Source organism: Podarcis liolepis (genome assembly GCF_965112155.1).
Source record: "Podarcis liolepis genome assembly, chromosome: 17".
Lineage (NCBI taxonomy): Eukaryota > Metazoa > Chordata > Lepidosauria > Squamata > Lacertidae > Podarcis > Podarcis liolepis.
The window spans coordinates 40,050,292-40,078,287 of NC_139571.1; the positions used below are offsets into that span (position 1 = coordinate 40,050,292).

Sequence of the window (27,996 nt, forward strand, 5' to 3'; positions counted from 1 at the left end):
TCTTCAGGGTTGCTGGAACATAACTGTATAAACGGTAACCTACAGTGCCCAGAATTCTTTGAGGGGTAAATGTGCTCCGAATGTGCTTTGAAGGTATAGTGTGTATGCATCTCATCCAACCTCCCTGCAAATAAAATGAATGAAACAACCAAGGCTGTCTAACCTCCCTGCAAACAAATCGGGATGAAAGCACAATAGACCAGTCATTTGGAACTGTGCCAAATCTCTTCCACTCACCTCAAAGGCCAGTTACACCAGGGGTCAGCAACCTTTTTCAGCCGTGGGTCGGTCCACCGTCCCTCAGACCATGTGGTGGGCCGGATTATATTTTTTGGGGAGGGGGGGATGAACGAATTCCTAGGCCCCACAAATAACCCAGAGATGCATTTTAAATAAAAGGACACATTCTACTCATGTAAAAACACGCTGATTCCCAGACCGTCTGTGGGCCAGACTGAGAAGGAGATTGGACCAGATCCGGCTCCCGGGCCTTAGGTTGCCTACCCCTGAGTAACACAGTCACAAGCCGGTGCAGCCCAAACACAGGGGAAACTGAGGTATGTTAGACCGGGGAGACCATGAGATGGAAGAAGTGATGCGACAAACGGGCTGCACACGGAGAAATCAAATTATAAAGCTAGCCGCTGTAATTCAGTATAACATAGAATAAATAGCATCCCTCTCTGAATGTAAAGTAAGATGTCCTGCAGTGGAGACAAAGCCTCATCTTTTCCTTCTACTGATATCACCTCCTCCTTTCCATCTTTCTCAACCTCTCTGCTATTATGCAGTAAATTGAGACTCCTGCTGCTGCTGCTGCCTCCGCTGTCTAAACTTTTCTTTCATCCCAGCCCCTTCACATGGGCGGGGAGAGGCAGGGAGGGCCAAAGGAGCAGGACAAGTCGCCAGACTGATCTGGAAAGGAACCAGTTTAATCCCAACCATCAGGAACAAGGAGCTGCCAGCAAAGCAGGGGCCAGCCTCCGGAGATCAGGCAAGAAGAGATCTCTCTCTCTCTCTCTCTCCCTCTTCTGCAGCAGAGACAGCAGCTGCTGGGTGGAGCACCCCTCCAGGGAAAACGCAGCAGGACAGAAGCATCATCACCAAAGGCAACATGCGAGAGCCTGGTGTCCCTGCCATCTCTGATTCTAATCAACAGGTAAAGCCTGGGGACTGTGCAGTTGTGGGCAGAGGAGACAAGAGATACAAGTAGATAAGAAGGGGGGAAAGGAGAAAGTCAGCTGTCTCCCACTGGAATTAACCAATTCTACCGTTATTCCAAATCTGTAACGTTGTAAGAAAAAACTGCTCCTTTTCCCTTATGGGGCACCCAAGAGCCCATATAGAGTCCTTTACTTTAGCAACAGCCAGAGATGCATACGTTTAGCAGGTGGAGTTTAATTTTTCCCATCACTTTTATCCCCACGTGGGGGAAAAACCTTGAGTTTTGGCAAGTCAGGCAGCTCTTTAAAGGCACAGCAGGGCCCACAGCAGTGTGGGGGGGGGGGAGAGATAACTGTACATGGATCTCTTTGTGGGGACAGCAGGACAGCCCTGTACTTTTATCGCAGGATGAGAAAACAGGCAGCTCCGCAAGCCACTTTATGGCGGGCTCTGGTTGTTGACGCAGGCAAGCTTTTCACAGCACCCACACAATATCGCCCACATTAAGTTGCCGTCCCATATCTAACCCCACCCTCAGTTTAATCCAGATTTGCCATTTCCATGGTCTGGGGGTTTCTGTTTGTTTACTGACGGGTCTTCTGTATAAATGATAAATCCAAATGAAATGGAGAAATAATACGGGGTGGCATTTTGATGGGGGAGGCATTTTGTGGGCACAGCATAAAAACTGAATGCGTGGGGAGCATCGAGGCCACAATAACCTGCTTGGAGGAAGAGTTCTCCTGAGCCCACTTTTGGAGTTTGGTTTCCTTCGTCTTGTTTCCACTGTGATGCTGAAGCAGCAGACAGACAGCCGCCAAAGACTCTCCTTCCCTTGTCTTGCCTCTCTGCCATGAAATGATGGAATGTAGCACACTAAAGTATATAATGTTTCTCTCAATCTCTCACACACAACTCAGTGTCACCTTTGTTTGCCCAGGCACTCCTGTTGGGCTTTACTCTTTGCCTTGGGTCTTCTCAGATTTTTTACCTCTAACAAGAGTTGCCGGAATGATGGTGGTGGTGTTTTGCAGTGCTCACCTCTCTGTGTCGAGGCTGCCATTTGTTGCAACCATTTTGCATGAGTGGCCTCGATTTGTTGTTGGAGTCTGATTGCACGGTTACGTGCTTATTAAAACTCTAGCAGCAGGTTCTTCAAGAGAAAAGCAGCATTGGGAGGGGGAGATTTGCAGCAGAGACAGTGTCAGAGAATGGTGCTTAAACCCCATTGCTTTCCTCGTCGCAATTCTCCTCACCTCCAAGCCCTTTCGCTCCTGCAGGTAGTGGTCTCTTTGCAAAGACCCAACAACATGTAATGGTGCAACCCCAGCCTTACACAATCGCAGCTCTGGCTTGTTCATGTACCGTATTTTTCGCTCTGTTAGACGCACCGGACGATTGGACGCACCTAGTTTTTAGGGGAGGCTCCCCGCTCCCCTGCGGAGACTTCATCCCGTGGCTAAGCCAGAAGCTAGAACAGCCAGCGGGATCCCGCTCGCTGTCCTGGCTGCTTTAGCTGCACGCAGCCTTTCCCAGTCAATGGGAGCCTTCATTCCCTGCCCAGGATAGGCTCCGCGCGGCTAAGGCTCCCCCAAGAGCCGTGCTCCCTTTAAAGAGCATGCAGAGTGTGTGTGTGGCTCTTGGGGGCTTTTCCCCGAGGAGGGAGAAGTGTAGCCCTTCTTCCCTCCTCGGGGAAAAGCCCCGAAGAGCTGCACACACGCTCCGCACGCTCTTTAAAGGGAGCGCTGACAGAGCCTCCCGCCTGCATTCACTCCATAAGACGCACACACATTTCCCCTTACTTTTTAGGAGGGGGGAAGTGTGTCTTATAGAGCAAAAAATATGGTACCTACCCCTCTCCACACATCATTGTTACAAGCAGTCTTCTCCTAGACATTCTCTTTTGAACCAAAAAGGCCCAAGTGGCTGAGGGGAGCTGAGCCCCCCCCCCATCTCTCTGCCCTCCATCGTTGCAGACATTTTTCTTCCAGTCCATCTCATTTAATACCAAATGGGGTGAGTGGCCATCGTTGCAGCCTGTCTCTTTTACAGGAAGTGAGCTCCACTGGCAGGAAAGGTGTGTGAAGTGCAGAGCACTGCAAGGTAAGGAAGAACTGGGAGGTCAGAACCCTCCAAGTGTCCCTATTTTCCAGGGACAGTCCAGGGTTTACAGAAGCCGTCCTGGTTTCTGATTTGATCCCGGAAAGCCCCACTTTTCCTTAGGATGTCCCCATTTTCATGGGAGAAATGTTGGCGGGTATGGAGTTATGCGACCCCCCCCCAAAGCCAAGGAGAAAAGTAACTATACAACCTTTAGAAGACATCTGAAGGCACCCCTGTAAGGGATTTATTTATTTTTTAGTGTTTAATGTTTTATTATGTTTTTATATATGTTGGAAGCTGCCCAGAGTGGCTGGGGAAACCCAGTCAGATAGGCGGGGTATAAATAATAAAATTAATAGTAGTAGTAGTATTGAAAAGGGACTCAACTACATTAGTCAAGAACTGCTAGGTGGGCAGGAGCTGGGACCGAAAGATGGGAGCTCACCCCGCCGCGGGGATTCGAACCGCTGACCATGTGATCGGCAAGTCCTAGGCACTGAGGTTTTACCCACAACGCCACCCGCGTCCCATCCTACGTAAGCTATGCAACCATTAAGAACAAAATTTGACTACTAATTATATTTCAGAGTTATATATTCCAGCTTTTCAGATAGAAGCAGTTTACAGGAATGCACTGGCCAAACATCAGTTTTCAAACAATTTTGCCAAGCAGAAGCTAAACCGTGAGGTTAGACTAAAGAATTACAAATAAATGAATAAATAAATACATGTCATCAATGTGAAGAAAGCGATGAAGCCAGCTCAGTTTCTGCTTCTGACCTTCATGCTTCATTAGGCAACCGTAAGCACTTCCTTGAGTAATCTGAAGTGGCACTCTTTCTATCATGGCACAGAAAAAGATTGTCAAATATAATAGAACAGAACTTCATTTTTCACTTTGTTCTGTATGGGCGCTGTGTTTTTTTCTTGTGGTAGACTTTTTTTAAAAAAATAAGTAAATAAATCCTTATTGAAATATTAGCCAGTGTGGACATTTCCTGTTTAGTCTGCTGTTGCAAGGATCTGTCAATGAGTCGATTGATTACTCATTACTTTATGAGGGCAGAAGAAGCCAAACTAGATGTTACTTGGCAATATGAAGTTCTCATTGTCGTCATCGCCCCCCCACCCCGCCCTGCCATGCCAGCTATTTGTGAAATCAAAAACAGCTATGACACATGAAACTATTATTTATTGCATTTATATCCCACCTCCCCCCCCAGGGAGCTCAAGGTGGCATACATGATTTTCTCCCCCTCCTCATTTAATCCCCACAACAACCCTGTGAGATAGGTTAGGTTGAGAGGCAGTGACCAGCCCAAGGTCACCCCCAAGGAGATTTGTGGCTGAGCAAGGATGTGGGTGGCGCTGTGGGTTAAACCACAGAGCCTAGGGCTGGCCGATCAGAAGGTTGGCGGTTCGAATCCCCGCGATGGGGTGAGCTCCCGTTGCTCGGTCCCTGCTCCTGCCCACCTAGCAGTTCAAAAGCACGTCAAGTACAAGTAGATAAATAGGTACTGCTCTGGCGGGAATGTAAACGGCGTTTCCATGCGCTGCTCTGGTTCGCCAGAAGCGGCTTAGTCATGCTGGCCACACGACCCGGAAGTTGTACGCCAGCTCCCTCGGCCAATAAAGCGAGATGAGTGCCGCAACCCCAGAGTTGGCCACAACTGGACCTAATGGTCAGGGGTCCCTTGACCTTTACAGTGGTACCTCAGGTTACATACGCATCAGGTTACATATGCTTCAGGTTACAAACTCTACGAACCCAGAAATAGTGCTTCAGGTTAAGAGCTTTGCTTCAGGATGAGAATAGAAATCGTGCTCCAGCGGCGCAGCGGCAGCAGGAGGCCCCATTAGCTAAAGTGGTGCTTCAGCTTAAGAACAGTTTCAGGTTAAGTACGGACCTCCGGAACGAATTAAGCACTTAACCCGAGGTACCACTGTACCTTTTAAGGATTCGAAGCCTGGTCTCCCAGGTCCTGGCCTGACAGTCTAACCCAGGGGTCAGCAACCCTTTCCAGCAGGGGGCCAGCCCACTGTTCCTAAGACCTTGTGGGGGCGCTGTACTATATTTGGGGGGGGGGGTGAACGAATTCCTATGCCCCGCAAATAACCCAGAGATGCATTTTAAATAAAAGCACACATTCTACTCATGTAAAAACACGCTGATTCCCGGACCGTCCGCGGGCCGGATTCAGAAGGCGATTGGTCCAGATCCGGCCCCTGAGCCTTAGTTTGCCTACCCATGTTCTAACCACTACACAGCACTGCGATAGGAGTGGCGTCCAGTTCAGCTCAAACAGGAATGTACTCAAAAAAGACAGGTCTGTGTCCCTAAGCAGCTGTCCGTCTAAATTTCTGCAGTGGAAGTGAGGGAATGGGAGACGTTCAGCTGGTCAAGGGATGCAGATGAGCGGATAGAGTTACATTTACTTACGTTTTGTTTCAGATGGATATGAGGACCAAGGGCCTGAGCCAAAGACTTCGTGGAAAAGGTAGGCTTCTGGTCACAAAACATAAGGCACAAGGTACACTTCTGTGTGATTTTAAGAATGTAATCAGATCCCTGTCGGATCAGACCAAAGGGCCATCTTTTTTAAAAAAATTCATTTTTATTGATTTTCCAATAAAAAACATCCAATTAATATATCCAATCATAATACTCCAATTAAAATAAAAAACTAAAATAAAAAAGACCAAATTATAATTATTAATTTTTCAGAGCTCCCCACGGTCCAGATTTCTGAAGCATATCTCCACATATGCTTCTGCCAGTCCTGCCAGGCCAAAGGACCATCTAATCTCACAATGACCAGTCAGATGCCTCTGGCAAGAGCCTCCGGGAATTGAGACACATGGCTATGACTGAGCATAGCTGTCAACCGTCCCTTATTTGGTGGGAAACTCCCTTATCCCAGCACCGTTTCCCGCTGCTGTCCCTTATTGATGATGTCCCTTAAATTTCCCGGGTTTCATGCTCATCCGGCTCGGGAGAGAAGCAGCGGCTCGGGGTCCTCCGCTGTGAGAGAGAGCACACGCTGGCGCCGTCGTCCTGGCGCGAGGAGTTCCATCAGCCCTTCCCTGCCCGAGGGGGGGGAGAGAGACTCTCGCCCATGCCGCCTGCAAGCCCAGAGGCAGCAGCGGTGATGGCAGCAGCTGAGGAGGCAGCCTGAGGGAGGAGGAAGAGGAGGGGATGGGGAAGGACGCAGAAGGGCGGCGCTTCAGCGGCCGCTGCCACACCACAACCGCCTCATGCCGGATTGACAGCATCTGTCAAGCCTGCCAATGTATGTAACTCTTTACAATAGCAAAATCCCTTATTTGGGCTGCTGATCCCTTATTTTCAAGGCTGCTGGTTCCTTATTTTCAAATCTGTAAGTTGACTGCTATGTGACTGAGACAAGGGAGATGGAAAGGAATATGCTTTGAGGACCAAGATCCTTTCTCAGCCTAACAGGCAGCATTCAAGATGTCACAACGTACATTTGAAGCACCTCCAGAGCACCTTTGAAGCCCATGACTTCAACCCCGGAATTCTGGGAACTGCAGCTTTCCCCTCACATAACTACAATTCCCAGTTTCCTTAACAAGCTACAATTCCCACGATTCTTTGCAGGAAAGCCTTGTATGTTGGATGTGCTTTAAATCTATAATGTGGATCTGTATTAGTAAGGAGGCTAGGTTACAATACTATGAACCTGGGAATAAACCCAGTGAGCACAAACAGAAATTATGTGTGTAGGGTATCACTGACTATCACCAAGGCAAGCCTGACTGCTTGAGTAAGACCCTGAGGCAGTTTAGTGAACTAGCCGTCAACTCAAGGGCTGTACTCCATATGAATGAAATGTCATATTTCATATTTGCCAACATCAAAGCTACCAAGAGATATGGGTACATTTCTACGTACATTTTCTTCTAAGCCTCTCCCACTGTTACCTCTGTGTAAGCAAGCATTAAACCAGCTGCATGGCAGTCCAATTTCAAACATTTAAGTTAAACTTTCACATTCTAAGTGTGAATTTGCATTTCGATTTCGAAATTTCCCTTTGAGAAGTTGAATGGAGAAGTTGGAAGTGGTTGATTTTATACAGTGGTACCTTGGGTTACATACGTTTCAGGTTACAGACGCTTCAGGTTACAGACTCCGCTAACCCAGAAATAGTGCTTCAGGTTAAGAACTTTGCTTCAGGTTGAGAACAGAAATCGTGCACCGGCGGCACGGCGACAGTGGGAGGCTCCATTAGCTAAAGTGGTGCTTCAGGTTAAGAACAGTTTCAGGTTAAGTACGGACCTCCAGAACGAATTAAGTTCTTAACCCAAGGTACCACTGTATATATATTTATTTGTGACTGTTCTTTTCAGCTCGAATTGTAACCGTGAAGGCTGAAAACCAGCCTAGACGCAAGAGGGCTGAACATCTCAAAATGGAGACAAAGCAGGAGAAAAAGGAGGAGAAAAAAGAAGAGAGTTCTGGTCTCATTGAATTCTTTAGTTCCTATCAGGAGCTTTTCCAGTTCTTTTGTAACAACACAACCATCCATGGGGCCATCCGACTGGTTTGTTCTAAGAGGAACAAGATGAAGACAGCCTTCTGGTCAGTTCTCTTCTTCCTCACCTTTGGCCTCATGTACTGGCAGTTTGGAATTATCTACAGAGAGTACTTCAGCTTTCCTGTCAACCTGAACTTGAACCTCAACTCTGATAGGCTGACCTTCCCCGCTGTCACACTGTGTACTCTCAATCCCTACAGGTAAGCCTGATGATGTGCAATATTGCCGGTTGGGGCTGACTTGAGCCTTGCGTGGTCTACTTCCCCTGCCCAGTGTTTTAGGTTGATAAAGGGTGAGTTAGCACTCAGTATCCACAAACAGTTAAGGCATGGCTAACCTGTGTAATAGGGACGTGGGTAGCACTGTGGGTTAAACCACAGAGCCTAGGACTTGCCGATCAGAAGGTCGGCAGTTCGAATCCCCGCAACGGGGGGAGCTCCCATTGCTCGGTCCCTGCTCCTGCCCACCTAGCAGTTCGAAAGCACCTCAAAGTGCAAGTAGATCAATAGGTGAAGGTAAACGGCGTTTCTGTGTGCTGCTCTGGTTCGCCAGAAGCAGCTTAGTCATGCTGGACACATGACCTGGAAGCTGTACGCCAGCTCCCTCGGCCAGTAAAGCGAGATGAGCGCCGCAACCCCAGAGTCAGCCGTGACTGGACCTAATGGTCAGGGGTACCTTTACCTTTAACCTGTGTAATGTGATCCTGAGTATCTGATCTTGCATTGAAATATGTTCCATGCCCGATCAGATCAAGGGGTCGGTTCACCTGCAGCAGGCATCCATTTGTCTCAAGAGGCAACAAAGTGCACCACCGAGAGCGAAGGCACACTGCTGGGGAATCACAGCGCCTGCTGCGGCTGCAGAAACTGGCAGTTCATAACTGCTGCCTCCTGTGCTGTTTCTGCTGCATTAGCAGCATCACAGTGACCTCCCTGGAGCACAAGCTTGGGTGGTGTGCATGGAGGTCCTGGGCTGCCCAGACAACAAGTCCCTTCTCTCAGCCTTGCTATGTGGGCCAAATTGAAAGCAGAACAATATGTTTGGCACCAGCTTGGCTGCAGGAGTTGCCAGAAGGAGGCCCAGTAGGCACCATCCAACTATCTTGTGTATTGTTTACTCCTTGGCCCTTTTCTCCTCCTGAAGAGGTCCTGGCAAGGCAGCCGGTATGGATTTTTCCTCAGGGTTTACTCCCAAAGCCTTTCTCACAAATGAGTATAGCCACAACACAGCGGAGGTTTAGGACCATGCAGAAACCACCGTCTTGACCATTGGACCCACTATTGACCTAGTCCACTCATTCCACCAGAGCTTGTCTTTGCACGTAGAGGAAGTCTCCAACTCACTGAGGGTTTGAGACCCATTGGTTGCCCTCGCTTGGTTTAGTTGATCCGTCGAGGCCATTCCCAGGGTGTAGCCGCTGTCACGTGTTGACAGCTTCTAGGAGCCACAGGTGAGAGCTGAGTACAGGGTGAGGCCCAAAGGTGGACAAAACAACCCCAGAAGGAGCATGGCGTGTCCCTCCCCTAACACCCCATGCACCCCTAACCGACCATCAAGTAGACCATATTACCTTCTGCCCACCTTTCATGTACTGGACCCCTTGAGGTAAGTGTAGAGAAATGGACCCCTTTAAGCCCCTTCTTCCGTCTTTTAGGTACAGCGCGATTCAGGAGCAGCTGCAAGAGCTGGATCAAATCACCCAGCGGACACTGATGGAGCTCTACAAATACAACATGTCCATGGAGCAGAAGAACTGGCAAGCCCAATCCTTGCGGAAACGCAGCTCCAGGAGCCTGTACCGCCACATCCAACGCCACCCACTCTATAGACACAAGCGTGAGACCAGCATGGAGGAGAACAATCCCCAAGTGGACAAGAGTGACTGGAAGATTGGTTTCATTCTGGTAAGGATGACTTCCTATTCGTTTGGTGGCACCTCTCTGCTTCTTCCTGCTACCCTCCAACAGGTCTGCCCTGCATGATTTACACACACACACACACACACACACACACACACACACACACACACCAGTATTGTTTCAAAGTCCAGTATCTCTGCTGGACTTCAAAAGCTGGAAAGGAAAGAGAACTTCTTGAAAATGATTTATAGATGGTATTTAACTCTGAGTAGACTTGCTAAAATGTATAAATCCTAATCAGATAAGTGCTGGAGATGTAATGAAATGGAGTGTACATTTTATCATATATGGTGGACTTGTAAAAGGGTAAAAGCGTATTGGGAAATAATATAGAATGAATTGAAAAAAATGTTTAAAAGTACCTTTCCAAAAAAAAAAAAAAGATTCCTTTCTGTTGGGGATAATTCAAATGGAAATTCCCAAGTATCAAAAGAGGTTATTTATGTATGTTTGCTAGCCCCAAAATGAAAAACGAGCAAGGTCCCAACTAAAGAACGACAACTTAAACTGATGGAAAACGTGCAGCTTGGAGATTTAACATATACAATAAGAGAACAAGAAGAGCATACATTTAAAGAAGACTGGAAAATGTTTACTGAATATATGGGTGAAAACTGTGTACATTTAATAACACTGGTAGCATTAAGGTAAATTCAACAGTGTAAATACATTTTGGTGGATGTAACAATGGAATACTGAATGGTTTAGTTTATGCAAAATATGCAGGGATGTCTGGTATGCAAATTGAGCTTTGGAAAAAGAAGGGAAGTCATTGATTTAAAGTTTATTGGATATTTTGAAATGTAAATTAGAAAAAATAATAATTAAAAAATCACACACACACAAGCTGGAAAGGACAGTGACTGAATCTAACTCAGTGTCGCCCATATTCTCAAATGGTACAGGTTCAGATTACAGTGGTACCTCGGGTTAAGTACTTCATTCGTTCCGGAGGTCCGTTCTTAACCTGAAACTGTTCTTAACCTGAAGCACCACTTTAGCTAATGGGGCCTCCCGCTGCCGATTTCTGCTCTCATTCTGAAGCAAAGTTCTTAACCTGAAGCACTATTTCTGGGTTAGCGGAGTCTGTAACCTGAAGCGTATGTAACCTGAAGCGTATGTAACCTGAAGCGTATGTAACCTGAAGCGTATGTAACCCGAGGTACCACTGTACCTGCAACATTTAAATCCCCAGTTCATCAAAGAAACAAACAATGCTTTTCATCAGTAAAGATAATCTCTTTTTACTTTGGACGACGGAATAAATGTTAAATTGATGTATCTACATCATAGCTATCCTGAACAACCATATGTCTTATGACAATCTTGCTTGTGTGACAACCAAGATTTGAGCCTCTCCTGCTTCCCCAACATTTCGTCCTCGTCAGGCATTTGGAACGACCCTCTTCCTCCATGTCCATTTGATCTTCCCAGGGCCCACATTTCATCCTCTATGCCCTGGGGAAGTGGCCTAACGGGGTTGTTGACTTCCTTTTGCAGTGGAATGAAAACAAGACAGACTGCTTCCACCAAATGTACTCTTCGGGTGTGGATGCCGTGCGAGAGTGGTACAGCTTCCACTACATCAACATCCTGGCGAGCATCCCTGACGTCAAAGACCTCGACGAGTCCAACTTCACAAGCTTCATCTATTCCTGCCGTTTCAACGAGGAGACCTGCAACAAAGCGTGAGTCCCCAAATAACTGCTGCTTTATAAACCCACCTTCCCTACCTCGGGACCCGTTGCTGGCTGGGGCTGATGGGAATTATAATCCAAAGCATCTTGAGGGCAACAGGCTAGGAAAGGCTCTCAATGATTGACATGGGTCACTCACTGTTCATGGGTATTTTAATTTTGGCCTAGTTTTGGAAAACACATGTTTGGTTTTTAAAATAAAAAATAAAAAGGCCATCTTTCCATCACTGATTCAAAGTGCCTCAAAAATTCAATTTAAAAAAACTAAATAGCTGATGAAGTAGTGGATTTCCATGTTAAAGAAGGCAATTCACAACATGATCTGTGACCCTCCTTCCAAGAGAAGGGGAAGGAGCATGGAATTTTTACATAAATATCCCCCCCCACACACACACACATCTGCCTGTTTACTTGCACCTACACTTCCATCCCCCAGGTAATCTGGATTTTTCCACCACCAGACTCTGAAACCAGAAGCCATTCTAAGAGAAAAATTGTCTGAGGAGCATTTTTCTGAGGAGAATTGGTGGGCATTAGCAATGAGAGTAAAGGGGGGGGGATTAGTGCAGCTCACATTTAAAGCCAAATCTGCCTAATTCACACTTGCCAAAGCCATACAAGAAGCAAAACACAACCACCTTTCAAAATGCACATTTATTCAAATTTTGCAATGCAGTTCTCTAGGGCAAACAACATGTACACACATTCGTGGAAATAACACATAAAAGAGCATTATTGAATTCATTAAAAATGGCTTGCAAAAATGTGTACATTAATCAGAACTGTCTACAAAAATGTGTTCTCATTAGGAGAAATACTAAAATGTTGACTATTTTTATGAGGATTTTTTTTTTAAATTGCAAATCGCTTCAGAAATGTGGAACACTCGATTTAAGATTGGGGGGAAAATGTGAAACAGAGAGAACCAAACTGGTAGAACTTTCCATCCCCAGTGGGTGGAAAGTTTGAGGGCTTGTTCACACTTCAGTGCATGGGTTTGAGAGATTTTTCATTCGCCCCACCGCTTTCCCCAGGAAACCCTGCTGTTTAACAAACACTGATCAGGTTTTCTGCGGATTAACATTTGTTCCAATTAAACAGTAACTGTGTTTCCCCAGGGAAAACAGTGGGACAAAAGAAAAACTTCTTCGACTCATGTCTAGAAAGCATGGGACAAGCAAAAGTTTGGACAAACCCTGAGTGCCCTTCGGACCCTATATTCCCAGTATCTCTGTGATTTGGGAACATGTTTTTGCCGTGAAACCTTCTAAAAGGTAAAGGACCCCTGACCATTAGGTCCAGTCATGGCCGACTTTGGGGTTGCGGTGCTCATCTCGCTTTATTGGCCAAGGGAGCTGGCGTACAGCTTCCGGGTCATGTGGCCAGCATGACTAAGCCGCTTCTGGCAAACCAGAGCAGTGCATGGAAACACCATTTACCTTTCCCACCAGAGCGGTACCTATTTATCTACTTGCACTTTGTGCTTTCGAACTGCTAGGTTGGCAGGAGCAGGGACCGAGCAACGGGAGCTCACCCCGTCGTGGGGATTCGAACCGCCGACCTTCTGATTGACAAGTCCTAGGCTCTGTGGTTTAACCCACAGCACCACCCACGTCCCTCCTAGTTCCACTCAAATATGACATCTGAATGAAAAGCAGTCCCACCTTTGCAAAATCCTGCCTGGCAGCTTGGCAACCCCAGTTAAGGATCATTACAAATTATGTCCAGGGGTGCCAACTTGAATAAAATATTGGGGGGTCCAGGTAGGCCCCACCCTGCATAATCAATCACAAGAAGCCGTACGCACACACCATTTGAATGGCAGTGCCCATCAACTTTGGGGAGGCCTGTCCCCTCAGGTATTTTAAATTTTAATGGAGGAGCCAAAGAGACCTCGCTCCCTAGTAGCTGGTTCCTACGGTTATGTCAGTGCAGCCATGCCAGCAAATATCCCCCCTCTCCCGCCAAGAAAGAGGTTGACGTCACCCCATAGCTATCAACCGTCCCTTATTTGGCGGGAAACTCCCTTATCCCAGCGCCGTTTCCCGCTGCTGTCATGGATTGATGATTTCCCATAAATTTCCCGGGTTTCAAAGGAAGCAGCTCCTCTCCTCTCTCCCTCCCTGCCTGCCAGCCAGGGAGGACGGAGGCTCCAATTGTGTTGCTCACCCAATAAGGAGTCTAAGAACGACTGGGGGATGGAGCTTGCATGCCTTGTGCCAATCAAATCGGCCGCGTTGCCTGGGGACTCGCCTTTGCTCAGCGCTTCCCAGCGGAGAGGTGACGGTGGTTTTCCTTGCTGCATCCCCTTTGCTGGGTTGCTGTGCTGTGGGAACCACCGCTTGAGGCTTCGTTTGGCTGCTGTTTGACTAAAATCCCTTATTTTGGCTGCTGATCCCTTATTTTCAAGGCTGCTGGTCCCTTATTTTCAAATCTGTAAGTTGACAGCTATGCGTCACCCAAATGTTGTGGGGAGTTGCTTCTTTCATCGGAAGGTGTCCACATGATTCATTTGACACCCCTTTCCATGTGATGCTGAGGCAGCCCTGCTCTGCCTGTTAACCCACCAAGCCAAATACAGCCCCCTGGCCACGTGTATACCCTCTCTCTGCTGCCAGGTTCTTGGCCACCAGCCCCCTTGCCCCTGTTTTTCCCAGTGCCCCACAAGCAGCAAAACAAGGAAGTGTATCAATTTCCCAGTGGGCTGCATTTGGCTTGGTGATAAGGGCGTACATGAATCAGGCCTTCCGTGACCACAGGGGTTAGTTACACCGGTTAGATTCCCATCTCTGGAACAAAAATACCATTTTTCCAGTGCTGCCAAGCCTCAGTTGTTTGGGTCTAGCTGGCAGGCTGACAAACCACCATTAGTTCCAGCAATTGTTTGCAGTACTTTGTCAACTCACCTTACTCTGACCTTCCTTTCACAACTTGTGCACGCCGTTTCCACCCCCTTCCAAACCCTGAATCAGCGCTGAATGCCGTTTATTCTTGTTTAAATTTGCAATACGTTTAAGCCTTGCTGATTTGCCTCTGGTGCTGAAGACACTATTTATGGTGTCGACACAGCTTGCGCCTGGGTCATGCCCACAGCTTTCACACATCCGTTGTGCCTCTGAATTAGAAAGCGCTGGATCTTCTCTGAGAAGGCTGCTAAGTGCATCAAAGCTGCTCAGGGAAATTTTCAAACCCTGAAATTTGGGGTCCCCTTCAAAGTGGTGTCAAAGTTTTGTAGGATTTTGTAGCAGGAACCATGCTTGATTTTGTTGTTGTTAAGTACGAACCCCTGTTTGATGTCTCAATTAATCAGTGGGGGGTGGTTCTACAAAACAAGGGGTTCACACTACAAAACCCTACAAAACAACCACAAAACTTTGGCACCGGTTTAGAGGGAATCCGAAACTTTAGGGGTCGTAGTTAAGGAAGCTCTGCTGCAGGGTCATAATCACAGACACAATTTGGTCACTGCTCGGTCCCTGCTCCTGCCAACCTAGCAGTTTGAAAGCACGTCAGAGTGCAAGTAGATAAATAGGTACCACTCCGGCAGTAAGGTAAACGGTGTTTCCGTGCGCTGCTCTGGTTCGTCAGAAGCGGCTTAGTCATGCTGGCCACATGACCCGGAAGCTGTTCCCTCGGCCAATAAAGCGAGATGAGCGCCGCAACCCCAGAGTTGTCCACGTCTGGACCTAACGGGCAGGAGTCCCTTTACCTTTACTAAGGCTAAGTAAAATGTTATGAGGCAATGAGCAAATCTTTGAATTCACTACAGCACTTTTGCACACCACATCTTTGGGCAGAGGAAGAAAACAAAATATTGCTGGGCTTGGTTGAAGAGCTGAAGTCAGCAGAGAATAGAATCACAGAATTGTAGAAGCTGGAAGGGACCAAAGCGTCATTTAATCCAACCCCCTGCAATGCAGGAATTTCAAGTAGCTCAAACATGACAGGTGGCCATTTGTAATAGCCTTCAGATGGGATGGAGCAGGTGTTAAGCGCTATTTGACTCTGCTGGTGCAAAAAAGAACTTTGGGTGCAGTAAGGCAAACACTGCTTTCACCTAATTAGCCACCCCTTAAGTGATGTCAAATGTGTCTCAGCAGCGCAGTGGGGAGGGGAGGGTGAAGCGAGTGACTGGCAGCAGAGCTAGGGGGTCAGGCCAGTGGGTGATGGGGCCCTTCTGAGTTCTGGTGCCCTCGGCAGCTGCCCAATCCTGCTGACCCCTGAGGGCACGAAGACAATGCCAAGGTGCCATCTCCGTGCTTGGCAGCAGCAGTGTACTGCATGTAACCAATCTGCCAACCCAACTTGTTCAGTTGTGAAATGTGTTGACTATGCCCAGGCTGCTCAAGTGGTGTATTAAAATCGCAAGGCCCATCAGAGTTGTTGTCGCAGATCTTTCACAATTAATTATCTCTACACTGTTCCGCTTATGTGACTTTTATACTTAACATTAGATGCATGTTAAACGCATAATAATTTGTTTTATGTTATGCTCCGTGCACCATCCCTGTGCATGTGTGGCTGTACTAATTTGTGTACTAAATACTAATGTGCACCATACTGTTTTGCTGGCAAAAGAAAGTTATCAACAAAGGCATGTTAGTTTGTCTTCATTGGCATATAGGTAACAGTAAAGGGACCCCTGACCATTAGGTCCAGTCGCAGATGACTCTGGGGTTGCGGCGCTCATCTCACTTTATTGGCCGAGGGAGCCAGCGTACAGCGTACAGTCATGTGGTCAGCATGACTAAGCCACTTCAGGCGAACCAGAGCAGCGCACAGAAACGCCGTTTACCTTCCCGCCGGAGCGGTACCTATTTATCTACTTGCACTTTGACATGCTTTCGAACTGCTAGGTTGGCAGGAACAGGGATCGAGCAACGGGATCCGAACTGCCGACCTTCTGATCGGCAAGCTCTAGGCTCTGTGGCTTCACCCACAGCGCTACCCATGTCCCTCTCATTGGCATATAGTGGCATGCTTAATACCAACCCCACGGTAGCTTGTTTGTATGGCTTTCTTGGGGTGTATTTGACTCCAAGATTGGACCAATAGTCTTCTTTTTTTTTCTATTGGCAGAATGTTAAATCAGCACAAAACCTTCCATCTTAGGACAGGCAAGCTGCAAGACTTGGGACTTCCACCATGACAGAAGCTTCTTTTTCTCTCTTCCTCTCTTCCATTTTTAAAGCAGGAAATTGATACCTAGGCTGAGTTCTCATACACTATAGCTTGCTGGCTTTTTTCGCTATTGTGTTTACTTGGCTCCAGTACAGAAATTGTGCTACCGTTGATGTTTTCTCAGTTCTAATGGGCCAACCCAGTGGCCTGCCTTTTCTCACTTTTGTTCAACTGAATTGTCTTTCTGGATAACTCAGTTGGCTAGAGCGTGGTGCTGATAACGCCAAGGTTGCAGGTTCCATCCCTGCATATTCCTGCATTGCAGGGGACTGGACTGCATGATCCTCAGGGTCTCTTCCAACTCTTCAATTCTATGATTCTCCATTGAGTTGACCTGGACACTTTGCGTTTCTTCTCCTCAGGAACTACACTCATTTCCATCACCCTATTTATGGAAACTGCTACACGTTCAATGACAACAGCAGCACACTCTGGATGTCCTCCCTGCCTGGGATCAATAATGGTGAGCAGAGGCTTGGAAGGTGGTGGTGGATGTCGGAAGAGGCTCCTTGAGCTATATCCTCATTTCCCTTTCTAATCTGGCACCACATTCATCTCTTTCCTGCAACACTGATTTTTCTTCCTAGCTGAGCTCACTCCTGCCTGTCTTCTTTTCTTCCTTTCTTTGCATTTTTGTGTGTTTCTTTTCTTTCTTTCTTTTTTGATAATAGTTTTTATTTGGTTTGACAAGTTAAAGCTTACATTCAAAGTCCTAAGTAATAAAAAGGTAAATAGACAAAAGATTCACCCAAATCTCTGGACTTCCCCTCCCCCTTCCATGGGTTCCATCTCTAGTCCTTTTCTGCTGCATATTACTCCAATTTTTTAAGAATCCCAATTATTCCTAGTTCTTTTTACAATACAAGCATTATTCAAATATTGCTAAAGAGTTCAATTGTTTACAGTGGTCTCCAAGGTAAATTGTGAATTTCCTCTAGTCCTTGTTGAAATTCTGGTCTTCCTGGTTTCTGGTTTTCCCAGTCATTTTCGCCATCTCCGCATAGTCCATCAGCTTGGTCTACCGTTCCTCTCTTGCGGGAACTTCATCTTCTTTCCATCTTTCTTTTGCCCTGTTTTCATCTCTGTGCATGACTGCCATTGGCCTTCCCTGCCCTCTGTCTCCACAGGTCTCTCTCTAGTTGTCCGCACAGAGCAGAACGACTTTATCCCACTTCTCTCCACTGTTACGGGAGCCCGAGTGATGGTGCACGGTCAGAAGGAACCGGCCTTCATGGATGACGGGGGCTTTAATGTGCGCCCCGGCGTTGAAACATCCATCAGTATGAGAAAGGTGAGGTCAGAAGTAGGATATGAGACCTGGCTTCAGTGTGCAGAATTGTGAGGGAATGAGAGGAAAGCACATGGCTACCGTAAGACCCATTGGATTCAGTCAGAGGTTACAAAAAGAAAATATAAAGAAATGTTGGTTAAAGGTAAAGGGACCCCTGACCATTAGGTCCAGACGTGGCCAACTCTGGGGTTGCGGTGCTCATCTCGCTTTATTGGCCGAGGGAGCCGGCGTACAGCTTCTGGGTCATGTGGCCAGCATGACTAAGCCGCTTCTGGCAAACCAGAGCAGCGCACGGAAATGCCATTTACCTTCCTGCTGGAGCAGTACCTATTTATCTACTTGCACTTTGACGTGCTTTCGAACTGCTAGGTTGACAGGAGCTGGGACAGAGCAATGGGAGCTCACCCCGTCACAGGGATTCGACCCGCCGACCTTCCAATCGGCAAGCCCTAGGCTCTGTGGCTTTAACCCACAGCGCCACCCATGTCCCATGAGACCTGGCTTCAGTGTGCAGAATTGTGAGGGAATGAGGGGAAGGCACCTGGCTCCCGTAAGACCCATTGGATTCAGTCAGAGGTTACAAAAAGAAAATATAAAGAAATGTTGTGGTTCGAGGACCCGACCCCCGCAAAGTAAAATGAAGACACAGGGACACGTGATATAAGGTTAATGGGCTAGAAAAGGCCACAACTTTATTGATTACAGCAATGGAAAGGTATGGGCTTAGGCATTGGATCGAAACAAGTGGGTTATTCACCAGTAGGTGGAGCCTGTTGATGCTAATCCAACTATAGGCTCACCCCTGCTGTCACCGAGGGTCGTGCCAAGGCCTCCCGCCAAGCAGGCATCGGATGGAATACACGACCCCCAGATTCCTTTACCGGAATACCCCTATAAATTGAAGGCATAGGCGATGGCCACACCTAGCACTTCGACACACCACAACACATTATTCAGTCAGAGGTTACAAAAAGAAAATATAAAGAAATGTTGGTTACTTTCCCATAAAACTAGAGATAGAGAGAGCAGCTGATTTGGCCTGAGAAACAGCTGCACATCAAAGGGAAGGAATGCAACTGTGTTGATCTGACGTATTGTGAATTAACTGTCAGGAAACGACAAACCGTCTTGGGGGCACCTACAGCGACTGCACAGAAAACGGCAGCGATGTACCCGTGAAGATCCTCTACCAATCCCGCTATACGGAGCAGGTATCTACAACTGACTCACCCACTAATCCTTACCCTGTAATTGGCACCAGACCAACCCTATTATGATTACGATCCTTATTTTTATTTGCATTACATGCCTGTCCCCGTAGGTTTCCCAGGGTACTGCTAACATTGCCCTATGGTGACAATTCTCCTTTTACTTCACCTAGGTCTGCATTCGTTCCTGTTTTCAGAATAACATGGTGGACCGGTGTGGCTGTGGCCATTTCTTCTACCCCTTGCCCACCGGAGCAGTTTACTGTGACTACAACAAGCATCCCGCCTGGGGTAAGGGGAGACAAAAGGCAGCGGGGGGGGGGGAGGAATCCACAATCTCACCTGTTTCCTATCCAAGGTGCAAGGTGCTGGGGCTCCTGTCCTATGCACGCAGCTCACACAATTACTTTATCGACTGTCCCTCTGTCTCTGGACTAGGTTATTGTTATTACAAACTCCAGGCTGAATTCAAAACAGGCACCCTGGGCTGTTTCACCAAATGCCGGAAACCTTGCAAGTAAGTCAGCTTCAAAACCTGTGCAGTTGCATTCCTGGGCCTGGTCAAATTCCACAGAGCTTGCTGGGCAGTAAAAAATATTCAGTAAAATGGAGCGGAACAGGATTTTTGTTTTTTTGTGGTTTTTTGTACCCAACTTATCATTCCATGCTGGTTTCCCAAACTCAGGCCTCTCAGCCCCAGGCTTTCTTCAGAAACCCAGTAACAAAGGGTTCTTCCATTGCCTCTTTTCTCCAGCTGATGTCTCACCTGATGTCAGTGGTGTAGCATAGTGGGGGACACCCGGTGCTGCCTCAATATAGCTGTACACTTCCGTCGCTGGGCTCCATTGAAAACTGCTTCTCCATGCAAACCAATGGAACAATTCTTCTTTTCTTATCTCTGTGGCTGCAAACTCCTGGGTGATATGGATGCCGCTAGCTAGACCATTGAATTTCCATGCATACTCTATCCGTTTCCCTCCCTCCAACACAGCCCCAGGCACTGGCAACCCACGCTATGCCACCGCCTGATGTAGCAAGCATATCTTGTGATTGGCAACTGCTCATATCTTGGAAGGTGATGGCGCCACAGGTGTCCTAGGTGTATGTCTTAGCTGAGCCATGCAAGCTAGGACTGGTTCAGAATGGTACCAACAGAAGAGCACCATTATAAGAACTTGCACCCTTACAGCATACCCCTCAAGAACCCCAATTTTTCCAGGACAGTCTCAGAATTGGGGAAGCCATCACACTTTCTGACTTTGAATTGGCGCATCCCAATTTCAAGGCTTTATCCCACCAGCAGCAGCCGCCATCACAATGCTGCCCCAGTAGCGGATTCTGCCTCTCTGCCCCTCGCAACATGGCGGCTGCCTCCGGGCTTGGTGGCGCAGCTTGATGATGTAATTTGCCAAGGCGCTGCAGAGTGCAGGGAGACAGACCAGGGGTGTGTGGAGAGAAGCATGGGCAGTGCAGATTGGAGCCAGCAGTAGCAGTTGATGAGTGACCAGCAGGATGGGGGCAAGGGGGAAAGGGGAAGAGGACTGGAGCCCAGCGCTAGGGTCCCACCCGGAAATGTGTGGTGTAATGAAGAGGTGGCACAAGCGTCTCTGAGGCTGCATCGAGTATTTCCAATTCTGAGGAATGTTGGAAGGTTAGGTTACAATCTTTGACACCCATGAACATCAGATGTAAATAAGGTCCCCTGGTAATGTGCCTCTAAGCTTATTGTATGCTTTTCTCTTTAGGGTGACAGAATACCAGTTGTCAGCTGGATATTCACGATGGCCTTCTGCTGTCTCTGAGGTAAGGAGATGATTTCCTGCTTCCATGAGTACACACATGCACGCCTAAGAACTGTCACGGGGCAACTACACGGGGCAACTGCTCTATAGGACACACCGGACCATAGGAAGGGGAGAACAGGGGGGGGTTTCTCCCCCTCTCTGCTCAGTGCCCCTTCAGCGAAGTGGCAGAAAAAACAGAGCCCCTTCCATTTCTCCTCCCGCTTCGCTGAAGGGGCGCTGCGCAGAGAGGGAAAACTGTGCAGCGCCTCTCCAGCGAAGCGCAGCCTGGAGAGCAAGAGGGATCAGTGTGCACTGACCCCTCTCGCTCTTCAGGCTTCAGGCGGCTATCCGCAAGCCTTCGGAGCACAGTGGAAACTCCTGCTGCGCTCTGAAGGCTTGCGGATAGCTGCCTGAAGGCCCCGGAGTGCAGCAGGAGTTCCCTGCACTCCGGGGGCTTCAGGCGGCTTCAGCGAAAGCAACACAAAGCCTCCAGAGCGCGGGGGGAGCGCTCCCTCTGCGCTTCGGAGGCTTCACGTTGCTATCGCTGAAGCCAAGGAGCCTGCATTCGCTCCATAGGACGCACACACATTTCCCCTTTAATTTTGGAGGGGAATAAGTGCGTCCTGTAGAGTGAAAAATATGGTATATGTTTTGCAGAAATGCATGTAGCAGAGCTGCGGTGCTTTAAAAAAAAATTGAACAACCATATCAGAAGGCTTCAGCCTTTCCCTGCAGTATGGAGTCCAAAAGTACGTTTCTATCAAACTCACTTTTTCAGCATACTGGGGTGGGGGGTTGGCAGCCACTTGGGGCAAGCAACCAGAAACAGTGGAAACAGAAAACGAGAAACCAGGAAGAGAAGAACTTTAAGGAGGAATGGGATTACAATGTGTTTAAGAGAACACTGTAAACAACAAAAAACTTTGGCAGGATTTGAGTAACGCTTGTAACGTATTAAAAAACTAAGGTAAAAATGGATTATTTAAGAAAAATAGAGAAAATAAGTGAAGCAGTTGAAAAAAGTTTGATAGTGGTAACCATGGAAAGGCGGAGGGGAATCGAAGAACTCAAGGAATCCTTAATGATGATGATGTTGATGTTTAATGTTTGAATTTAAATTTGCAAGGTAAACCTAAATTAAAAAGTTTTTAGTAAAGAAAAGAAAAGAAGCAGAGTGGAAACAGTGGGGGGAAAGACTAAGTTTCCCCACACACACTGATTTGCTATAAATCACACACACACACACACACACACACACACACACACACACACACACACACGTGGATTATTTTCTTGCTGGGGGTCAGTTATATGCATTTGTGTGCTTCTGGGCTGCCTATAAAGCTTTTGTTTCCAATTTATTTATTTTGCAAATGTGCCGTTTCAGGCCTGGGTGTTCCACATGCTGTCACGGCAAAACAAGTACAACATCACATCCAAGAGGTAAGAGCTCCACCTACAGTCAGAATAGAAGGTCAGCATCGGAGACGTAACGGTCGATGAAAAATAGGGAGAAACAATGAGGATCACAGGGTGCTAAGCTGTGTTGGGACAGGAGAGAGTGGTGAATTCTAGGATCAAGGAAGAAATTAATTAGGGATAGGGCCTAAGGTAGATTGCATGAATTAAATGCATGTTTTCTGAAACTATGGAGATTAATTGGACTGGGGACAATGTGTTGAGATTCCTGAACAGCAGAGGCAAGCTCCAGGGTCCCTTCCAACTATATAATTATATGATTCTAGTGCAAGAAGCAGTGTAGTACAGTGGTACCTCGGGTTACATACGCTTCAGGTTACAGACTCTGCTAACCCAGAAATATTACCCCGGGTTAAGAACTTTGCTTCAGGATGAGACCAGAAATCGTGCTCCGGCAGCGCCGCGGTGGCAGGAGGCCCCATTAGCTAAAGTGGTGCTTCAGGTTAAGAACAGTTTCAGGTTAAGTACGGATCTCCGGAACGAATTAAGTACTTAACCCGAGGTACCACTTCTAATCCATTCCTCTACATAATGTTAGACACTCAATGTAGCTTACAGATACAATAAGAATAGCTGAAAACACACACACACTTTTAAAAATATATACTCCAACAAGTCCTGTTTATCAGCAACCACAAGTTGCTGACTGCCCTAGACCAGAGGTCAGCAAACTTTTTCAACAGGGGGCCGCTCCACTGTCCCTCAGACCTTGTGGGGGGCCGAACTATATTGGGGGGGGGTGATGCAAGAGCACCACAAGCCCCTATGACTGCTTACCTGTGTCTTGCGAGCGGCAGGGGTTGGCAGCGGCGGCAGAACAATGAGTGGCGCGCAAAAGGGCTCCGGAGAGAGGCTGCTTAAAATGGTGGCCGCTCAACAAAGCCCAGCCCCCTTCCTCCTCTAGGCAGGGCAGGGAGAAGCCAGGAGGAGGGAGAAGCCAGGAGGCGCCGCCATGTGAGGGAGGGAGAGGGAAAGAATGTGTGTGCTGGCAATCCATGCAGTGATTCCCAGACCGTCCGCGGGCCAGATCCAGAAGGCAATTGGGCCTGATCTGGCCCATGGGCCTTAGTTTGCCTACCCATGTCCTAGACAGATCGTTTGCAGGTTTCAGGAGGTGAAGTAGGAAATTATAGCTTCCGAACAGATGCTCACATTGTTTAAAAACATTTGGCATGTTATGGGGCAGCTTAATTTGAGTTTATGAGATAAAGTTCAGAGAAATGCCGTAGACCTGGGAATGGGGGGTTGTGAATTTGGAAGGAGTGGGCACTTACCTGGCAAAAAGCCCCATTGCACTGAATAGGATGAATACTCATTTGTAGGACTGAGCTGTAGGACATTGATTGAGCCAGAACTTTCCCTTTTGTATTGCCAGGAATGGAATTGCCAAAGTGAATATATTTTTTGAGGAGTGGAATTATAAAAGCAACGGGGAATCTCCTGCTTTCACAGTATGTATTCCCTTCATCGTCACGTATTCCCAACTGCTCCCCCTACCACCATCTGTGACACCAAAAAGCCATCATCCTTTAAGGCCTGTCCAGATAGTCAGTTCCTGGAAATAAAAATCTGCCCATTGTTGCTCATTGCATGGGAATCTAGCCTCCTTCTTTCAAATAAGTGCTTTTGTTTCAGGTACATTGCACTTCCCTATTTCTTGGGGGGGGGTGTCATTTTTGTTGTTGGGAAAGTGTGGTTCTCTGCCCCAAGCAGCAACGTAACTGCATTCTGCAACACTTTTTGAATGTACTCGTTAGAATGTCATGGGCATATGCCAAAATAATGCCCACCCCATGGCATCAATCAATTATTTTATTTGTTTGCTACCTTTACTACTGTGCTCAAGGCGGCTGTGTGGGACAGGTGGTGCTGTGGGTTAAACCACAGAGCCTAGGACTTGCAGATCAGAAGGTCGGCAGTTCGAATCCCCGTGACGGGGTGAGCTCCCATTGCTCGGTCCCAGCTCCTGCCAACCTAGCAGTTCAAAAGCACGTCAAACTGCAAGTAGATAAATAGGTACCGCTGCAGCGGGAAGGTAAACGGCGTTTCCGTGCGCTGCTCTGGTTCGCCAGAAGTGGCTTAGTCATGCTGGCCACATAACCCGGAAACTGTATGCTGGCTCCCTTGGCCAATAAAGCGAGATGAGCGCCGCAACCCCAGAGTCGGTCACGACTGGACTTAATGGTCAGGGGTCCCTTTACCTTTACTTTTACAAAGCAGCTTACAGCATGTGAAAAATTGTGTAACTACAAACATACCAAAAGTAATCATAAACAATAAATAAAACCTCAAAAAGAGCACAACCAAACTGAACAACTTCCACATAAATTGTAAGATCCAATATAAAGAGACAAACATTTACTGCAACAACCTCCCCTAAACAATACCCCAGTCCAAGATTCTGTTTAGCAGGCTCAGTTTTTTGTAGTTGGAGTCAGTCTGAGCCCCGCCCTCTCAGGCCAGGTGGGAGAAGGCCTGCAAGGCAGGGAGCAGGTCTTCCAGGACTCACAGCCAATATGCTGAGTGACACAATTCCCCTGCCCCCATGCCCGCTAACAGCAGCCCCTGCAAAGAGCTCTTCCTAAAGAAGCTTAAACTAGACAAGTATCCTATTCCCCACATCTCTCTACCCAGCAAGAAGTCTTGAGATTGGTCACTTTCATCATCTGAGAGAGTTCATTTTTAGTAGGCTAAGCACTGTGCACAGGAGCTAGAGTAAAAATGCATATACAATCCCCAATCTTTTGTGGACGTTTTGATAGTGAGCGTTCTCTAGGTTTGCAAAACTTCAGCAAGTAGTTGACAGTCACTGCCGGATTTTGCTGTAGCAGTCAATATTTGACAGCATGTGGTACCGTAGATGGTGTCAAAATTGCACACCAACATGACCTGCATCACAATTTAGTAATTTAGTATATGGACCTCAATTCAATACATCGAAATAGGTGACTGTAAAAGTTTAACAGCAATTTCGATTTTTGAAGCGCAAGTGTCAACTTTTGGATCATATGTAGACATTAAAATATAAATGTTCTGGAGTACATCTCCAGCCCCCAGGAGGCAGGAGCAACATAGCTACTCCTCATTGCAGTTAGACTGGATATTGTGATTTCTTCTGAAATGGAGTTCACAGAACAGGTAATCTAGGTGAGTCCCAAGGGAAAAGATGGCAGCCTTTCCTATCTCTATCAGTGGCTAAGATGTTTGGGGAGCCAAATTTATTTCTTGAGCATTGTTTTTATAAAAATAAAATATTCCCCTATTCTGATCTTCATTCTGCAGGTGGTGACACTGCTTTCACAGCTGGGAAGCCAGTGGAGTCTCTGGTTCGGTTCCTCGGTCCTTTCCGTAGTAGAGCTGGCTGAGTTGATTCTGGATTTTGTCGCCATCACCTGCATCCTGACTTTCCGCCGGCTGTACTTGCACAAATCTTCTGACCTCCATACACCCAACAGCCACAATACCAGCTCCCACGCTACATCTGCTGCCCCACAACATGCCTCTGAAGTTGCTGCGCTACCATCCTACAACAGCCTGGAGTCGCTATCCCTGCACAGAGTTTCCTTCAGGAGAACAGAGTGAGGGGCCCAGGCCAGAATGGCTTGCATAAGCCCTTCTTGAAGCATGGAGATGGACATTACTGCCAGCAGCTCACTGTACTTCTCATACTTCCATGAGGAGGATTGGACCGAAAGGTCTCCTGGGAAGTTACTGGCAGAAGGAAGTCATAGTCCTTATATATATAGGGCCCAAGTGGCTTGGAATGCCCTCTCTGCCTGCTTTGCAACGTGGTGTAGTGGTTAGGAGCAGTAGACTCGTAATCTAGGGAACCGGGTTCGCGTCTCCGCTCCTCCACATGCAGCTGCTGGGTGACCTTGGGCCAGTCTCTCAGCCCCACTCTCAGCCCCACTCAGCTCACAGAGTGTTTGTTATGGGGGAGGAAGGGAAAGGAGAATGTTAGCCACTTTAAGACTCCTTAGGGTAGTGATAAAGCGGGATATCAAATCCAAACTCTTCTTCTTCTTCTGTTTCAAATTGGGGTCCCCAATGTGGCACCCTCAGACATACACACAGAGTTGCCATCTGCCCATGCCTCCCAGTTGTTTAATTGTTTTGTTTTGACCATGAGTGACATTGGGCCGGGTAGAAAACAAAGCTCATCATCCACCCACCCACCCCTCCCTTCGCCCAGAATGTCTGTGGGCCCATGCAGAAATGTTTTGTTTGGGGTCCTCCCCCCCTTCCCTTTGGTGTATATTTTGTTTTTGGTTTTTTACTTTGCTTGGTTTTGGGGTGTTTGGATTGGCTCTTGTTGCTGTTTGGTTGTGGAGAATGTTCTGGCTACTGGGGGAAACTTTTTTGGTCTGTGTTGTGTTTGTTTTTGGAGGGGGGCTGTTGATGGAGAGCAGAAGAGTTCTGAGCATCACCGTTTTTCCCTTCTGTGAAATGGGTTGTTCCCAGGCCCCGAAAGGTGGGAGACCCCTGATCTAAAAGAACAAACCAGAAACGGGCTGTGTATCTGCTAGGTCTTTGTGTGCATGATAAGCAAGAGTCTAGCAGGAAAGAAAGCATGTCGAACAGTAAGAGCTGTTCGACAGTGGAATTTGCTGCCCAGGAGTGTGGCGGAGTCTCCTTCTTTGGAGGTCTTTAAGCAGAGGCTTGACAACCATATGTCAGGAGTGCTCTGATGGTGTTTCCTGCTTGGCAGGGGGTTGGACTCGATGGCCCTTGTGGTCTCTTCCAACTCTATGATTCTATGAAGAACAAGGAACCAACCCCTTTAGCTCACGTACAATTAGCAGAGTCTTCAAGGGAAAACCCTCTACCCATTTTGCCTTCATTGCTGCCATTTCCAACAGATTCCTTTGCACCTGGAGAGATGCAAGAGTCAGTTTGGCTGGAGTCTTGCCGCCCCGTGCAATGTACACATTTTTTCTGCTTAAAGACAGGAAATGGGCCTCGCTTCTGCAAGCTTGCTAGGCAAAGGCATCCTTGGCAGCATCTTCCTCCATCCCACTAGGAGCCCGGGGATTCCTTTTATCGTGCAGCTCAATGTTGGGATGTGTAATATGAACCGAGAACAGAAATGCGGTAAACCCAAGAGCTCCCGGTATTAGAACTGTGGCAATACTGCGAGGCCCAGTGTGGGGGTCGAGGAAGGGACTAAAATGAGAGCCTGTAAAAAACAAGTTCTCTATGTTGGAGGCATCCATCTATGTCCCTCAGAGCTGGGACACCTCGTGCAACACAGACAGACAGGGAGGCAGGCAAAGGTGACAACTGTAGCATCAGGAAAACAACTGGGAGGGAGGGAGGGAGAAGGTAAGGAAGGGAATGCTAGCCCCATTGCAGCTCAGGAGAATCCAAGGAGCATCACATGACCTACCTTCCCAGCCCTGACTAGGCACGCAGCACTCTTGAATGGTGTTATACCACAGCAGGAACACCAAGGAGCTAGTAAAAAAGGTGTGAATTAAATATTTGAGTGTGAACAATGAAGTGTGCCTCCTCATTAATGGGAAACAACCTACCTTGTGGGATCAGATGTTTAGGGGGCTCTAGCTTCTTTCAGTTTCTCTCATCTCATACAAGGGATGCTGTTCTGGTCCATTCA

The 27,996-nt window shown here is 47.6% G+C and overlaps 1 protein-coding gene across 3 annotated transcripts; it reads left to right on the forward strand.

Annotated features, from left to right (window-relative positions):
* The first annotated feature begins 830 nt into the window (after positions 1-830).
* Positions 831-27,881, forward strand: SCNN1A (sodium channel epithelial 1 subunit alpha). 3 transcript variants are annotated; one of them, XR_014520557.1, is made up of 16 exons: positions 920-1,159; positions 3,217-3,267; positions 5,720-5,765; positions 7,636-8,023; positions 9,478-9,727; positions 11,243-11,430; positions 16,983-17,083; positions 17,748-17,911; positions 19,024-19,122; positions 19,293-19,410; positions 19,558-19,636; positions 20,865-20,922; positions 22,291-22,346; positions 23,758-23,833; positions 25,665-26,962; positions 27,145-27,881. XR_014520557.1 is itself a non-coding variant. In XM_083481795.1 (14 exons), the coding sequence occupies exons 1-14, from the start codon at positions 1,115-1,117 to the stop codon at positions 25,962-25,964; spliced, it is 1,968 nt and encodes a 655-aa protein (XP_083337921.1). In that variant the 5' UTR covers positions 920-1,114; the 3' UTR covers positions 25,965-27,881. The 3 variants fall into 3 exon arrangements, 1 of the variants encoding a protein (XP_083337921.1); XR_014520556.1 differs by lacking the exon at positions 3,217-3,267 and having other exon boundaries at positions 831-1,159; XM_083481795.1 differs by lacking the exon at positions 3,217-3,267 and having other exon boundaries at positions 25,665-27,881.
* The last annotated feature ends 115 nt before the right edge of the window (positions 27,882-27,996 follow it).